We start from the raw sequence: 18,521 nt of genomic DNA, 5'->3' as shown, positions 1-18,521 counted from the left end.
TAAAGCAGAAATACATGATGAAGGGTCATTTGGATATTGATAATTTGTGGATAGCCATTTCAATATAATTTAATTGATCCCTTCATTCATTTACACCTACAGAAGAAAGAGAGAAAAACTTTCAGATTTCTTTTCACTTAAGAGTTTCAGAAGATCCAACCAATTTAAATATTAGTCAAAGAGAAAACATATAGTTTATTTGTATAAAACTGAATAACCAACTCAAAAATAAAATAAATTAAACTCTATTTCAATGAAATAAATACATACATGCATTTAAGATATACAAAATCTGTAACAAAATTAAAATAAATAAAATTATTATTTATTTAGATAAACAAATTGATCTAAATAAATAAATGCATTCCATTTATTAATATAAACTAAATAAGTAGCTAACAGAACGGAATAAAATGAATTTAGTTTATTTACATAAATAGTGTAATAATAAAAAACACTGTTAAACATTAAAGGCCAACAAGTTTTATGCCTCAGTAATTAGATGTGAAATGGATTCAGTGAATCAAAGCTCATGTTTTTGGACGATGACTCCAGGATGTTAAACGCTCTTTTCTCACCACCGCCTGGAGCCAGGAGTGGAAAAGTTTTCCTGAAACATCTCATGTCGGCCACATTGATCATCGTAAGAGTTGATTTGCACGAGTCGATGGAGTTTCGCCTGACTAAATCCTGATTAGGTTGGTTTTTGCTTTGAGCAGACTCAATTACTGAGTCACCAGCACATTTTTGGATGCGACCCAGCTTGGCGTCGTTAACAACTCTTATTTAAAACAAACAAATAAAGGGAGAAAAAAACGGCTATCCTTCGATTTAAGAGAGCAATCTGTGCGTTCGCTTCCTGGTTTATCAGTAGATCTCTGGGGATCAGGCAGTCTGATTTAAAGATTTAAACTGCAGGATTTTAGAATCAATACAAAACCTAACAGGGAGCAGGAGAAGGAGAGGCTGATGGGCTCATGTCTGTCTCAGTAAGTGAAGCAGAAGCTGAATTTTCAATAACTAAATGATGTGTTGAGATTATATGAAGATGTGAAGCAGAAGATGATGCTTAATAAGGTGGAGAATCAAAACTAAAGTTTGCGTCAGCAATTCAGCAGATTTTTAATGTCGAGACGAATCAACAGAGTAAAGAAGTTTGTTTGAGCTTCTCATCACAGGAACTGGAAAAATGATTGTAGAGATTTGTGAGCATATTAGAGCAGGAGCAGAGGAATCACCTGAATCTGCAGGCTGCAAGTTATTAGCCACCTTAACAGGTGATTCATCTTTACTTGAAGTGCTCTGTGACAGACTGGAAGCAGCTTAAACTACTGCTATCACTCTTATTACCTCAACATCAACACATTTCTCTTAAAATACAGTTTGTAAATTATTCAGAGTCAAGGCGCCTGCATTCAGTTTGCTATTTAAGCATCAGCATATTAAAAGTGCTCAGTAAAAAAGACAGAAAAGTGCAGAGAAATGGTCACATAAAATAACTCCAGCTGCCAGTGGGACGACTACAGGATGAGGAAGGACTAAATCACGGTGGAAACTGGGTTCTCTGATTGTGAAAAGAGGAATAAACCAGAACTTGGCCAAAGTGGCAGAAATTACACACAAAACTCAGGCTGGAACAAATATCCTCATTATTTTCCTTTTAAATGAATAAAATTTCTCTCTATGCAGAATTAAATGATGTGTTGAGATCATATGAAGATGTGAAGCAGAAAATGAAGCAGAAAAAAGAAAAAAAGGAGCAGCTGTTGTGGACTTTTTTCATTTTTTGATAGATTTTTGTTTTTATTTCACACCAAACTATCATAAAGACACATAAACGGATGTGTCTCTCATTTACATACATTCAGGGGGTGTTCACACCAGCCTAGTTTAATCCTCTTTAATTCAGTTCCAGTCTGCTTGCCTAGAAAGTCCAGTTCGTTTGGGGAGGTGTGAATGTGTAATTGAACTTTGATACGGACCAAAAAATGAATTCTGGTCCTAAGAATCTCAGTCTCTGTTTGGATGAAGTGAACTCAGTTGCAGTTCGGATGCATATGTAAATGGCAGCAGAACGGTGACTGCTCCAAAAACTGGAAGTGAACTAAAGCACAAGGCATTCTGGGAAGTCCAACCAAAACAAACATGCTAGGCTAGCGCTAGCAGAAGAAATGGCTCATGGTCTTTCACCAAAGACAAAAGGAAAATCCTCCAACCAATAAAATCTGACATCTCCATTTTTGTTTGCATTTGAAAACTGAAGTTGTGCTCAGTGTCTTCTTCAGAGATATTATATTGTTTCCTTCAGTGGTTCTTGGTTCAGCGCCCCTCCAGGCAAAGGGATGAAGGGATTTCTCAAAGGGTTTGGTTCATTTGACACAGTGGAGTTTGAAACAGCATCACAACTGAAACTGTAACAAATGTTGCAATTTTGGTTTCCAATCAAACCGATTCTACCGGCTATAAGGTGTGAAAACACCCTTAAGCTCCACAAACTCAGGTCCCAGGTTAATGACTGCAGCTCCCGCAACACGCTACAAAACAAGCTAAAGTTCAGCAAGATCCTGTTTTAGAGAGTCAGAGTGGGATGGATATAAAGCAGAAGGAAAGTGATGCTTCAATCTACACGTCTCCCTGCTTCTCTATATTCAATATCTTGGCTCTCCAATCGTCTAATAGTTCTTCCTTACCTGACTGGAGCCTCCTTGGCTCAGAGCCACGCAGCTTTGAATCTTCCAGACAGGAATAGAGAACAGAACCGCAATATTTCAAGATGTGTGGGAGCCCAGAACGCCCACCGAGCCAAAGCTTCACAGCTTTCTCAATCGAACAAGATGGCACAGGGGGCCACTGGATGAACACTTTCTCTCTCTTTTTTTATCATGTTTTCAGACACATGCAAAAACATAAAAGAGCAACAGGGGAGGGAGAAAGAAATATATATATTTTGTTACACCCACCTGCACTACCAAGATGACCATGCCTATGGTTCCCAGCAGATGCTTGTTTTCATCCAGCCATTCTTCCACCTTCTCAAAACAGCCCTGCAATGCAAGAAAAAAAAAGAGAAAAAAAAACAGGGGAAAATGAGCATTTTTCAGCGTGGGAGTTGAGTCGTGTCAGAAATGTTGCAGTTTTGGGCCTCAGCTGCTCAGTCACCTGGAAAAAGTCAACCAACCAGTTAAATAAAAAGGGCATTTCATCCTCATGGATAAATATCAGATGAGGTGTCAAAACAAGTGAATTTCCCCATAAGGTCAGGCTTCTATATGCAGAACTGTGGATGAATGTGAGCAGAGTTAAGGCACTCAACTCTTTCTCTACTGTAGCCTTATTCAGAGGTGAGGAACTTCACTTCGGTTTCGGTCTTAAAGAGGTGCTTCTTGTTGAGGGGGATTGTGAAATACCAGGCAGCTGCTCCTCTGGGCAGGATTACATACAAGCTTTCAGGGATGAGCTTCCCACTGGACCACCTCATTGTCTGCCTATTCTCATGTTGGCAATTACATTACAGCTTTTAATCCTTTACTCTGGACCTGCTAACAAACCGCACGCCAGACTAAATGGGAAATTAGACTTGTAATGGGTTGAGGACATTGTGCTGCAACAACAACAAAATAAAATGTCAATAATGATCCAAATTCTGCAGTATAAGTAAAATGTTTAAACAGGTTTAAATGGAAATCAGCTGCTATCCAATCAGTGAGCTGGTGGAGCAAGTGTGCAATAGATGGTGGATTTTATGTTGCATGTTTATCAGTTTGCATGACAATGACTTAACATGAGATAAAGAGCTTAGTAAGCTTATTGTGCATCAGCAAAAACACCTCAAATGGTTTCCAGACCTGTTCTGGCTGATGTTAATCCCTGCTATCATTTTTATTTTCTGTCTAGATGTTGAACTTTTTATGTCGAATCTTTCTGCTGTCAGTTTGTGGTTGTTTCATATTAAGCTCAATATTATTTTGCTTTTTTCCCTCCCTTTGTATCTGTTTGTGTTTGCATCTCTGTTCTGCTTTAGACAATGCAATAAGAAATGTTCTCTTTCAGGCACATCTCATAAATTCAAACATCATTTAATTTAGTAATTCAACTGAAAATGCAAAACTGATGAACTGTGTAGAATAATTAGACAAGGAGTGATGTATCTGAATATCATAGAAGAACAACAAAAAGTCGCTTCACAATAATGATGAGGCAGAAAGGGTTGATGGTAAGTTTAGTGGAAGGAAAAAAGTTAGAGGACAAGCAACAGAAATGAGCAGTCTTAAGAGCGTTAAGAGTTACTAAACCTCAAATCAACCTTTGTGTAGACAAACTGTGCTACTTTTATGTTTCTGTATAAATTATTACATTTTTGTGTAAATTTGCCTAAAACTGTATCAGTGCTGCCCTCTTTGGGAGAAAACTGGCTACTGCAGCTGATTTTTCCTTCTGGTTATGGCTTGACTGATCTTGGTACCGGTCCAAACTGCCAAAAGTACCAAAAGCTGCTTTAATCACCATGGGAACACCAGCAAACTTGCCTGAGGTAAAACCAGTGTCAAAGTGAATGTGGGACATCAGAACCAATGATAAAGATGAGCTGGGCTTCCTGAACCGCAGCAGAACCACAGACTGCATTGATGCAGGAATTCAAGCAGAAGGAGCCCAGACCGACTATTAAGCACATGTCCTGCTCCCACAGGTCAAATAATGTTGGGTTTTATTATCTGAAACCATAAAAACCAAATATTACTGAATGCATCACTCTGTATGTAATTAATCTTTGTTCTAAATGAGTCTTTTGAGACGTTCTTGGCCAGACTGTAATTGTTTTCTGTGCCACCACCAGTGAGTGGAGCCTGTGAAACATGTAACTCACCCGGTTCCAGAACATGTTGGTGGAGTTGCGGCCACAGTTTTGGTAATGCTCCTGGCAGCAGCGGTCAGGAACCACCTTCTCCTTCAGGGCCTCGTGCCAGTCCGTGTACGCTATGACTCCGCAGCACTTCCACTGCCATCCACCAAACACAAGCACACCTGTCAGTCCACAGAGTCTGCACACAACTCTGTGTTTTAATTGGTTTGTTGGTCTTAAATAATGGAAGGACTCTTCTCCACCAGCCAAGTTGGATTTTTTTTAACGTCACATTAATCGTACAGCTACACGCCTGGAAATGCATTAGCTGGAATATTTCAGAATAACTTTGCATTTAGGTGATTAAACATTGATGCTAATGTAACACTAGTGTAATGTGCAGTGTGAGGCCTACTGACCTCCGCCTGGATGATGTTCCATGCATTTCGAAGGCCTATGTTGTTTTCTGAGTTGTAAAGAGCCAGCCCATCCTTCAGGTCCTGCTTAGCGTTCTCGCTCACCTGCAGATAAAGAGAAATCATTAGCCTGTGGTGAGCCGCCTCAGCGTGAAGTGGTCGGCTCAGCGAGGGCAGTCGTCTGAGCTCCAGCTTTGCTCCCCGTCTTTATGTGGCGTTAAGATTCAAGAAGGCAGCGTTAGCTGGAGTGCTTGCAGCTGTGCAGTCACATATTTCCCTCTTTTCAAATCAACATGGTTTTCATATAGATGTAAACAATCAGGCCATTATCCACACAGTGCAGAGTGCTTTTAGAGGAGTGTGGATGACTGCTTACAGATTGTTGCTTTTCCTCATGAAATGACTAACAATGCTGAGTGTTTATTTGAAAAAGAGCAGCAACAGCAAATGGACCAAATTCTGAGAAGCTCTTCACATTTCTGTTATGATTAATATGTATAAACTCAATGAATGTCCAACTGTCAGGCCGACATGGAAGGAGATGGGTTCTGGTCTGAAATGTCCAAATAGACCTGGTGATGATTCTGCTGTATTTGATTTTGTGGGAAAAAATGAAGGAAACTTCCTGTAATCTCTTCTGGTGATGTTATTTTCTCAGCAGTGTTACTTTGTGTTCAAGGAAAGTGACTGAATTGAGTGAAATTCGCCTTAATGACGATTCAAATTAGAAATGAACTTCTTACTTTTATGGTTGAGTAAAGAGTTAAGCTTCCTTATATTGACTGAAGTTCAGTAAAATTTGTCAATCATAATATGAATATGTTTCTGCATTTAAAGCTACTGCTAACTTTGTGCGGTGACTGTCAGAGAAGGATGAAAAGATGTTTGACAGTTTGATCCCAGGAGATAAAAAGTAACAACCTGCTTCCCTCTATGTCCTAATGTTCAACCCGGACTCATCTATCAGCCTGCCAGACAGCGATCCGGCCCACTAGAGAACATGTTTGCCCTGCTTCAGAGTCCAGAGGCAGCGTGTTTCACTCCACTGCATCCAAAGCATTGAACTCAGTTATGTGCAGCGGCAGCAGCACAATATTTAGTCAAGAGGAAATTAGAAGTGCACTGATTGCAGTTTTCTGGCCGATCGCCAATCTTTACAAAGCCTGACCTACTGATATTGATTTTAGCTTATAACGTTTATTTTGTGAAACGTTTCTAAAAACAGCTACAGTTGCGGATCTGTCAGTGGGCTCTCTTTCAGGCCCATTACCACCCGACCCCCTCCCAAGAGAATCATCTTCAGTTTATACAAAGGCATACAGAGTTGACTTCTTCAATCAAGATAAATAAAGCCCAACATTCGTTTAAAGCCCATAAATGAACCTAAATGTCGATAATTAAACATCTATATTTATATTTTGTGAAGGGCTCGTCTACGTCTGCTCATGACCCGAAATAAGAAATAAGATAATTCATTTAGAAATGCATGCCAGGGTGCTGTGGTGGCGCAGGGGCGGGGCACGTATTGAGGCCTTGGTCCTCGTGTTGGCGGTTGCGGGTTCGATTCCTGGCCTGGTGACATTTGCAGCATTTCTTCCCGCTCTGATTGCTCTGTTTCCTGTCGAACTACTTTTGGATGAAGGCCACTAGAGCCAACAAAATCTTTAAAAAAAAAAAAGAAAGAAATGCATGCTAAAGTCCAATTGCTTGTATGTACAATGTTTACCATAAGAGTTAAGTTTGAATGATTTCCAAACCAGAACCAGTAAAGGAGCGACTCCAACAGTTTAAATCTTCAGTTTAGTCGCTTTGTCAGGAAGTCTTTTGTGCATCCACAGCTGTGCTGGGAACATTATTCAGTAGCTGAAGGCATTTTCTTCTCATCTTTTCATGTACAGATGTGATGTCTGCTTCCAAATTTTCCTGGCATTTAACTTAATCAATTTTTTCCCTTTCTAGGTAAAATATTCCTCTTGCCAATTGCTGCAGCAGAAGATCATTCACGAACCTTTTGTGAGTAACAGATGGAGAGGGATTCTGTTTTCTTTCACAGTGTACCTCTACTCACTACAGCAAAAAAAAAAAAAAAAGAAAGAAAGAAACGGAAAGAAATTTCTTCTTGTTCTTCCAGGCTGAGACACAGTTATCAAAAATGAATCATTCTATAATTTGGAAGTTCACAGCCTTTTGCTTCTGAATTATCTCATGTTCTTCAGATGAAACAAAGATTACCTTCAAAAGAACCTAAAAGGTTGCAAAATGTGGTGGAACAGACTGTCATTAATCTTCCAGTTGAAGCTAATTGGCAAAAGCTTCTCGATCTTTCACCTCCCAACCGGAGCTCTGTTTCTTTTGGTAATGACTGTATATTACAGAATAATAATGCAGCTACTTTAATGTGCTTGAAGACATGGCTGGGTAGCGACCAGAAAATGTGTGAATGCACATAACATATCCTCTGTATGTGTGCACATTGTGTTTAAATTCAAAATTTAAATAAAGTGCAGCAAACTTCATGAAAAAGAGCTGATATTTTAAAACTGTTCCGCTCTTCCTCCACCAGGACATTTTCATCTTGTGTTAAAATTCCCATATTGAAGTAAAAACTGATGTCAAACTCTTAGAGGTGTCTTCTCAGTGTTTTATGAAATATACAGATAAATCATCCATTTCAGTACTAATGTTTCATAATAATAAGCTGTAACACATGCAAAGTGTAACTTTAAGGCACGATAAAATAACACTAAGTTAGAAAATGAGTCTATTCATAGCAATATTTCAGAACAAAGACAATTATCCGTCTCTCTCTGACACGCAGAGTTGGAGAACAAAACTGTAGTTCTGCACACAAATTACACAAAACTCTGTAGGCTAATATTATTATGCATGTTTTAAGTCAGAATAAAATAAGTCTTAATTTTCTATAATAAGCATTTCCACACTTCTAGCTAAAATTTCCCCAGATATTATTTAGTGAAAATGTGTTCATTTGTTTTCAGCTTTTTTTTAAATTGCATTAATTCTAACAGTTTTATGACAAACCTATCAGTAAGTTTGGCATATTTTTGCTGAGTTCACTCGTCTTTTTCCTCTTCTGCACATTTCTACTCCTCTTCAACTCCAGTCAACGAGGACTGACAGATTTGATTGGATTAGTCCAAAATTCTTCAAAAATATCAACCAATTATTTTAAATAATTTTACAATTATTTTAAAATACTTTTTTGGTTATAATATTTGAGCTCTGGGCCTTAAGTCTAGTCCAGTCCTGCTGGAAGCCATTTATTTGCATCATCACGGCGTTAGGAGGCAGTTTGGCTCGATGTTGGGAGGAGAAATCAAGTTTGAGAAGTTATTGAAGTTATCATACATTCATTATTTTCAATCTCAAGTTATGTGTTTCTTTTCCTTTTCACTCCTATAAGTCTGAAATAAAAGCATCTGATTGTCAGCTGCTCAAAACATCACTCTAATCCACTTCAAAAATAATCATTTAGACTTTGATGTGATGTCTGTGGTTCTGACACTGTTTCACTTAAACTTGCCTTTTCACAGCACAAACGTATCATTTTCCTCTTAACTGAACCTTGACAACATGCTTAGGGTCGTATCATGTCTGGTGATTAATATCTCATTGGATGTGTTAATGAAATACAGATTCAGAGCCCAGCTCTCCTGCTGTTTGCTGTGCCTGTGAGGATTTGCTAACAAGAGAGAGACCAGGAGGCTCCTCTGATATGAGATAATTACGGCTGGGAAAGAACAATGACACAGTGATCTAATGCTGAATGTTGTTTTCACGAGTTAAAAAAAAATCAAGACATAGGGATCACACGTTCTTTTACAGTTAATGCTTGGTTGATTGGAGAGAGAAGAAGGGTATGTATTTTTAAAATGCAAGCAGAAAGAGGCTCATCCTGTGTGTCAGTTTCTAACAAAGCAAGGTGCTTTCAGCTGTTCTCTGATTTCTCTGCTCATTGAAAAAGGATTTTACTCGCCTAGAATGTGTTACAAGCTGACGCACAAATACTTGAAATAAAATGAAGCAGCCAGTTTATACTGTCAGCCTGGTTTCTATAGAAGACACTGTACATGGCTTCTGAAGGTCAGCCTTTATGCTGTAAATGCTGCTATAAATGCTGCCCTGCAAACACATTTACACCACTTGAATTCAGTCACATCTTCTTACGCTACAACCACAAACTTTGATGCATTTTATGTAACAGATAAACAAAGAGGTCAGCGTTAACCAGAGAACTCTGGAGGAGCTGCAGAGAGTCACAGCTCAGGTTCAGGAATCTGTCAACCATAAATCTGACCTTTCATCACAGAGTGGCAAGAAGAAAACCACAGTTCAATAAAAGTCATAATACTGTTGATCCATTTGCAAACATTTAAAAATTTACCTATTTCGCCTACATGCTCAAAGGATATGTATGTATTGCTAAGTGATTCAAGTTCATCTGCACAACTAACACAACACAATATTTTAATAAAATAAAGAAGTCTGATTTTCATAGAAAATGGATCTATGAATTATCATAGATCTGAAACTAACTCTTGCAGGTTTGCTTTGTTTAAGCAAACAAAACAAAATCAAAACAATATCTCAGATTTAAATGGTTTTTCTATTATGTTTGGATCTTTTGTGTTTATTCTTTTTTGTGTTATGCGAATCTGTCGCTCATTCTTCAAAAACAGTTGCTTTATTTCCTGGAGTTTACTCAATAAAAGAATGCATCAAAGTCTGTTCTGGAGTAAAATTCACTGAATGTTTGTGTTTCTGTTTACTATTAAATGTATTTAATTAAATGTCTTTGTGTTGTATCTTCCACATTCAGGAGACTTTAATTTTGATCTTTTTTGAAAAGCAGTATATATTTGTTTTACTGGATCGACTGCCAGCATTGAACTGGAAAAAGAAGTTTGTATTATTTTTGTATTTTGTTTGAGGGTCACATAAAATTACTTAAAGGGCCACAAATGGGCCCTGAGCCACACTTTGGACACGTCTGTGTTAGAGCCTTGGAGTTTCACCTTCCAGCAGGAGAACCACACTAAACATATTCATATATTAAAATAGCCTAGTCAAGGTCCAGAAATAAGTATAACAGAAAATCTGGAGTTCATAGATGATCTTTATTCAGTCTGACTCAACTTGCTTCATTTAAGATTTTTATTTGTTAAAATAAAAAGTAAAAATTCTATTCAGATTCTCTTTGACAATCATCTCTATTTTGTGGAAGTTTGTGGGTGTAGTGTGACAAAATATGAAAACGTTAAAAGGTGTTGTGGAAAAAAAAATATTTTACCAAGCACTGTCAGGTGAAATCGCTCAATCAGGTTTATTGATATATTGTGCACAATTCAGAGAGCTTGTAGGACAATCAGTAATGAAGCAGGTCTGGATGAAAAGCTCTGCCAGGCAGAGAAACACAAGGATAAAGAATTCAAAACAAGGGAATGAAAACTTTTCAAAAGTACTGACAGACTGATCTAATATTCTTCAGATCAGGCAGAAAGAAAATCCCATAAAACTTTAAATCCTCATTTTTAAAGCCGCAAGGCAATAAAATCCGTCATCAGAACAGACATAAATGTTAGAGGGATTTTATTTGGTAAAGGTCTTTAGCCACAAGAAGCCATTTAACACGCCCTCTTCAATGCTTTGAAATAATAATTGCATCATTCCATGTTGCACTGCTGTTTCTCATTCTGTTTCTCAGAGATGCAGAGGAAGATCTGTGCATTTTCACCCGGCCTGCTGGTCTTACCGTATCTGTCCCTCTGCAGGAAAATCAGATGACGAGCTGCATCATCAATCTCTGCCTTGTACTCCGATTCCATCTTTTATCATCTGCTCCCCATGCTGGGCTATATGTGATGTTGCTCACTCATTACTGACTCCTCGCACTAATACAGTCACGAGAGAACCCCCCCACCCCCCCTCCCGCCAATCTCTTTAAAGTAAAAACACAGAGAGAAACAGAAGTTTCCACTAAGGCTTGTCGCGTTTTCTATTTCTTGCATGAGCGTCTTTGTTAAAAGTCTGAAAGGAAACCTAATGACGAGTCAGGCAAATGAGCTCAGAACAAAAAGGAGGAGATAAAACACATTTTTGTCGCAATATTTCATGAGGAAAACGAACTTCTTGACTAAAGCTTCTATTGCTGGAACTGGAAACTCTTCACCGACAACACAAAGAGGCAACATCAAGGTTTCTTTCCAGTAATTTTACTTGAAAGTTGCCAAAGGGCATCAGTGCAATATTTCATGTGTGGCATGTGTTGACAAAGGCCTGAGACACAGCTCACACTTCTCATTACAAAGATAAGCTTGTGCTTTCCTGCAGGCTAGCCGTGTCTGCACTCAGCAGCACAGGACAGAACATTCATCACTGAAGTCCGACGGGTTCAGCTGACCAGACGGGGAAACGGAGACAAAACAGGGGGAAGAACAATAAAACCATTGGTTGCCTTACAGGCTCACCTGTTCAACTGCTTGTTGACACAAATAGTCATGGCAACAAGTTAATGTATTTATTCATCTAGACGTAGTGAAGGCGACTTGCTGAGGTTTTAAATGAAAGAAAGAGAATTGAAGTAACTTGATTGGTGTTCAAGCATCTCAGAACCAACTGATCTCCTGAGGTTTTCCCTCACACATACTATTATCTTTAGACTTAAAGAGGAACAGTCAACAGTCAACACAGTTTCAGTTATTACCGCTAGAAACTACTGAACCTTCAGAGACACATAAAGACAGTTACAAAGTCAGCCTTCTATTACCTGAAGAACATTTCCAGGATTAAAAAACTAATGTCCCAGCAGGTCTAGAGAAACTCAGCCATGCATTTATCTTTAGTTGCACTGATTACTGGCTAAAGAGTCGATCCTAATCCTGAACACTGCTGCTCGTGTTTTTCTTCTTCACTAAAATCAGGAGGGTAGAAAACAAAACAACACCTCAGTTCTACAGTCCTTCCACTGACTGGAGCTCAGAGAATAGACTTTATGAAACTGTGACTTATGAATCACTGAACAGCTTAGCACCGCAAAACATTAAAGCTCAACCTTCCAGGCCTCTCAGGTCTGCTGGTTCTGCTCTGCATCCGAAGAACCGGAACCAAACACTGAGAATTCAGCTTCTATGCTTCTCTAATCTGGAACAAACTTCCAGAAAACTGAAAAACTGATTTTCTTTAAATGAAGGCTAAAAATCCACCAGTTTAGAACTGCCTTTCATTCATAATAACTTTGATTAATTCTAGTATCCATTACAATATCTGATAATGATTTTTGATGATTTTGATTATGGCGTTTGTGAAAATGTGATGTTTGTTGCTTGTTTGCGGTTTTAGGTTCTCAACCCTTAGAACAACCTTGTTGTACTATGAAAAAATCTCGACTGGACTTGACTCACCATCATTTGTCAGGTCTCCAGAGACAAAAAGAAAACTTTCAGCGACTCAAAGTGATGTGGACACAAATCCTTGTTGAGACCAGAGTTCAGACAAGTATTAGTTGCAACCAAAGCACCTGGACTTCCATCTCTGCATGCAAGATACGTTTGAACCAGACAACCTCATCAGCCGTCAGACAGGAACAGGAAATGAAGCTATAATTCACACAGGTTCCCCAAAACTGCACCATAAAAGATAGGAAAAACTTCTCCTGGTCTGTTGAATGTGATGCTGGTGGCAGGTAACAAGGATATTCTCTATGTTTTCTCTGTGTTCCTTTGTACAAACTGAGCCTCATTTAAATCCCACGCTGTCCCTTTAGTTCCCACAGTGGACCCATCTGATGGCTACTTCCAGCAGGATAATGCACATTCCCCCAAACCTCAAATCATCTTAAACTGGTTTATTGAACATAAATCTGATCTTTAATGACCTCCTTGGTCACCAGCCATAGCGCCCCTCTGGGATGAGGAGGAACGGCAGATTGTCATGAATGTTCAGGAGACAGATCTGCAGCTACTGGGTGATGCTGCTGCGCAAACATGGACCAGAATATTTCAGATTTTAAAAAACCCAACTTAATAAGATGTACTTAATAAAGTGACTAGTGTGTGTATATGGAGACAGCAGAAAGGGAAGAGTGAGTTTTATGTCTCGGCTCACATAAACAGAAAGGAGAGCTTGGCATTCGCCACCTGTCCTCAAAAACAACAGCAATAAAAGACATTTCGCTTCAATTACCAGATGGTGTTTGGGCTCTTTTTCCTCAGCTTTACTTCACTTTACTAAGCACATCTGATCCCACTGCAGACAGGGAAGGTATCCCAGTGTGAGAACCCGTTCTCTCTTAACAGGGCTCCAGATTTGATGACAAGGTAAGACTGGAGAGAGCAGGTCCACCGGGACCTGTCACAGCGCTGATGTGAAGCTACACCCAATATTCATCACCAGAGTTCAGGACGGAGCTGACGGCTTGAAAAAAGTGGGGTGATTTGATATTTAGAGCTTCAGAGACTCAGGTTGTGCTCACGCCTGATCGTCTGGTAGACTCAGTCTGATTTACTCTAAACTGTGTCAAATGAACCAAACCCTTTGAAAAACCATTTCCCCTCCTCACCTATGGTGGCGCTGCACCAAGAACCACTGAAGGAAATGATATAAAAACCTCTGATGAAGACACAGAGCGCTACTTCCTTCACAAAATATAAACAATAATGGAGTGCTATCAGACTTTAGGGTTTTGTAGGATTTGTCTTTGGTAAAAGACTATAAACCATTTCTCCCACTAGTGTTAGACTCACATGTTTGTTTTGGTTGTATTTACCCAGAATTCCCTGCTCTACGTCCCACCTCCAGACTGTGGAGCGGTCCACAGTCTGCTTTCATTCACATATACTTTAACCAAACTGAGACCTATAGCTTTGTGGGCAGACCAGAGTTTTTTTCAGTCTGCATCAGAGTTTACGCCTTCACACCTTTCAGGCAAACAAACTGGAGTTCAATTGAAGCGGACTAAGCAGAGCTGGTGTGAACACACCCTAAATCACAAATCAACATGTGTGTTTTAGCAAACACAAATGTTGCGAACAGACAACAAAAGTTGCCTCTGCTGTTTAGGCAGATGGTGCCTCAGGCGCAACTTCTTATAGAAAACAGGAAGTAGTAAAAAGCATTACAGAGTCAGATTCACACAAACTCAGAATAATCAATCTACTCTGTAGGTTGTTTGGTGCAAACATTATCATTCTGAATACAGCTGCTTGAAAAAAAAAGTACAGCACATCTGTGAAACACTGGATCCCAGATGGTGTATATGGGAGTGTGTGTAAACACAACCAAGTACAAACTCTGGAATAACTGTATGCTGGCCTGATCTGGGTCCGCTGACAGGAGACCTGGATAAGCAAACATTTCCCTCGAAAAAGATTACCTGAAAATTCTTCTACTTTGATTAGTTTCACAACTTTAACCACTTGGAAACCAGCGATAAGTGACAGTTTACACACTCAGCTGTCAAGGAGCAGCGTTATCATTCACGGTCATATGCTCCAATATGCTCCCCAGTCAGAAACATGTTCATCTGGGATTTTCAGAGTCAGTCAAAACTTCTTGTCAGGATTTGCCTCTGGCAGCTGAAAAAATATGTGCCAAGGGATCCACCAAGAACCATGAACAGTAAAGATGAACTCACGTTCCTCAACAACAAGATGTTAATGAGTTAAAGAATACGTCAGTCAAGAGTTTCACACTAATAGTTACACTTTTACTTTTACTTCCACAGTGAGACAATTAAAGGTGCATTGCATGAAAATGAAGGTACAAGACAATTACTCTTAAAATAAGACATGCTAATATCCTGAAGCTGTCTCTAGTTTAGGGGCCAAATTGGACAGACTGCAACAATTATATTTGCGACAGATGACAGGACGGCGTCAGAATGCAAATATTTTCTCAATTCTATTAGAAAGGTGAGAAACAAAGACTTTAATGTGCTCCATAGTCCCTTTAAACATCCATTTTTTATTTTGGTTTGATTTTGTCTTTCTTAAATATTCAGTCATCTAGTAAAACATTTTTTGATAAAAAACATAAATGACAGAACATACCATTTGGCTAAAAAGTGAAACCCACAGACTGAACTCTGCTGCTAAACACATAAATGCAGTTTACTTGCTGTGCCTCCATTTAAAGAGACATAAACAGGCTTAACTTTATAAGGTTTATTGCCAGGAAGCATCACTACAATAAAAAATAATCAACCGAACACAACCTGCATTAGATTTTGTGAAAAGCTTATTATTTTTGCAGCTGTAGTAGTAATAATTGCTTTTCTTGCTTTTTAATAAAAGTGAATTCAATCATTGTTTAATCTTTTTTCATCCTTTTGTAAACAGAAGCTCCATTTAACCAATATTTTTATTCAAAGTATCTTGCTGTGAAAATTTCATACCAGCTGAAGCCAAGAATATTACTTTCATTTCTGAACAATTATGTTTTTTCTGTAACGGAGGATTGGTTATTTGTTTTGCTCTGACGCAAACAAATGTAGTTATATTGGGAAGATATCTGGTCATGCTTGAGCAAAACTGTAATGAGGCCTATACTCTGTATCCTTGTAGAATAAATTAAAAGTGCAAGACTTCTCATCACAACCATTTGCTGTTTTCCAGCAGAAGAGGCTCCATAAATCATCCGATGGGGTAAAACATGGTGTTGACGCCTATTCTTTGCAATAAAGGCCAGATTGTTTTAGTCACTCTATTTAAACTGATTAAATTAAATTGGTTGTAGTCAAAGCAGAACATCCAGGCAAAAATACTCCCCCTTCTTCCTGAATGAAAGTAAAACACGGTTAAATCACAGAAGAATTGGAGGTTTATCTACTCAGCTCATCTGCTGAACACATTTTTAGGGTTAAATTAAGCAAATGATCTTCTATGCATGATATTTTAACCATAATTAGTTACTTTGAACCCCTCTGGAACATAACCCGTCTCCTTTCCGTCTTTTCCATGATCATTACCGAATCAGGGGCACGCAGGCTTCAACTGCCAACTCCTTTGGAAACGAAGACACTAACTACATCTCCTTCTTGAGCTCACTACACAGAGCAGGACAAAAGCTTTAAAATCCTGAAAGTCTAATAAATGATGTGGAGGCAAACAGCTTCAGTGTCAGAGGTTACCAGCAGCACATCACTAAACATGACTCTTATTTCCTTCAGTTGCTCTGGAAACCCGCGCTGGCTAGCATCAGGCCATGGCACAGGCAGGTAAACTGAAAGGACCCTCATCGTCTGTAATTACTCTGGCAAAGTAACACACAGCCGATGATTGAAAGGTGTCCTGCCTTTACAGACAGGAACGTACAGGGAGATATGGGAGGTAAGGACTCTGTCCTACTGAATATTGTCACAATTAGCTGTGCTACAATCACCATCTATTGCATCTAGAGCCGGGGTCTGTAACGCAACTTTTAGATGCATCACTGCTCCATCACACCTGAATTAAACGGCTAAATTACTTCCTCAACACGTCATCAGGCTCTTCAGGTTCCAACCAATGAGCCATTTATTTTATCCATGTGTGTTAGAGGAGGTATGGATCTAAAGGTGCATTCGCACCATCCCTGTTTAGTCTGCTTTAATTGAACTCTAGTCCGTTTGCCTAGAAAGTCAGCTTCATTTGGGAAGGTGAAAAACCAAAAAAAGCAAACTCTGGTTCACCTACAAACCTTGGCCTTGGTTTTGTTGAAGTGAACTCTGGTGTGATTCAAATACATATGTGAACGCCAAGTGGAACAGAGACCAAACTGATGAATGTGATCTGATCTAAACTATCCCATAAGATCTCTGGCTTTATGTTTGGGCTGCTTTCTCCTCCACCTCAGTCTCTGGTCTCCTGTAAACTCTGATCATTTGATCATCTCCCCTGATCAGGTGCATTTAGATTCAGATTACATCAAACTAACTTTGACTTTATTTCCAAGTTAGGTGACCTTTGAAGGCATCAGTAATTCCACTGGCTGCTGTATGAAACTCTTCCACACAATACAGGTTCATCCTTCATGACTTTAGCTCCTTCTAAAGTAAATTAAAGGTTTTGACATCTTATTTCACTCATTCTATCACCTCCATCTGCACACTCACCTTCTGTCCCCCCGCCCTGCTCTCCAGCTGCATATCGTGGCTCGCTCTCATTCCGACCTAATAAACCTTTTGCAGGGTTCGGCTGGGCGTGTTGGGCGACGAAGGCGCAATGAGGTCACAGCGTTCAAGACGGATGGCTGTAATCTGGTTTGTGGCCCAGCCATCTGCTGCAGTCAGCTGCTTGCTAACTGCAGGGCCGGCCTTTATTATACTACGTGCCTCTACACGACATTTAATCAGGAAGCTTAACATCTCAGTGTTGTGGAGGGAAAAAAGCAGGACCCACACATACCTGCAGGCCCAACTGCTGGGCTGAGGAAGATGAACAAGAATTTCTCCATTAGGGGGGAAGAAAGGCGCCTCTAACACTGGAATAAACAGGTGGAAATGTGAGAGAACGACCAGCTAAACAAAGGCTTTCATAAGAACATCGCTCAGCTTTTTTGGTATTTTCTCCACATGTGTTTGACAGCTTGTCACACAAGGAGGATTGAAGTTCACACGAGGCGTCACTCATGACTTTCACATGGCCTATTTAAAAGATACATTTTGTGTCTTGCAGGCTGATTTATGTTTAAAAGCTGCCAACAACTGTATGTCTTCCAGACTTGTTAATAAATGCCTTGTGATTAGAGGATCAAATAGGAGAAGTGATTTAGAGATTCCTCTGATCACAGCCTGCAGCAGCGGATGCCGAGAGCCTCACACAGCATGCGTAATCTTACTTAAGATGAGGAAATTGAGGAGCGAAAAAGACAAAAAAAGCAATTTCTTGTTGCTGGATGTGATGTACAACGTTTGTCCTTCATCTGATCTCGACTTTCAGTCGGTCTGTTAGTCATGATCCAGCCTTAAACAATCCCCTTAACTTTGCAGGCGTGTTGTTTAGAAGCCAGCTGAAAATTCCCATAATTAGCTTTAATAGCTTCACTTCCCGATGACATTTGAAGACCAATAAAGGAAACAGATTTGCTCCCGATCCACATTATCGCAGCTTCACATCCCATTAGGTCTAAACTCACTGTACTTTTGCGAGGCGGGACGAACATGAATCGCTATGGGGGATTTACTGGAACATGTGGATCAGAGAGTTCTCCCAGAGCAACATCCAATCCTTTATTAATGCAAACTCATTTCATTTCTCATTTGGAAAAAA

The 18,521-nt window shown here is 39.4% G+C and overlaps 1 protein-coding gene across 3 annotated transcripts in view; it reads right to left on the bottom strand.

The window, feature by feature from the left end:
- The window catches only part of LOC102227229 (tetraspanin-9), a 205,852-nt gene that overhangs the window by 9,130 nt on the left and 178,201 nt on the right, over positions 1-18,521 (bottom strand). For all 3 annotated transcript variants that reach the window (XM_023349338.1, XM_023349341.1, XM_023349331.1), the window contains 3 exons: positions 5,260-5,361; positions 4,865-4,996; positions 2,961-3,044 (listed from right to left, as the gene is read on the bottom strand). In XM_023349338.1, coding sequence (XP_023205106.1) covers positions 2,961-3,044; positions 4,865-4,996; positions 5,260-5,361 — 318 coding nt within the window. The remainder of the gene's footprint in view (positions 1-2,960; positions 3,045-4,864; positions 4,997-5,259; positions 5,362-18,521) is intronic.

Source organism: Xiphophorus maculatus, chromosome 2, assembly GCF_002775205.1.
Source record: "Xiphophorus maculatus strain JP 163 A chromosome 2, X_maculatus-5.0-male, whole genome shotgun sequence".
Lineage (NCBI taxonomy): Eukaryota > Metazoa > Chordata > Actinopteri > Cyprinodontiformes > Poeciliidae > Xiphophorus > Xiphophorus maculatus.
Note: the sequence above shows the minus strand (reverse complement) of the source record. Positions and strands in the feature narration are given on the sequence as shown.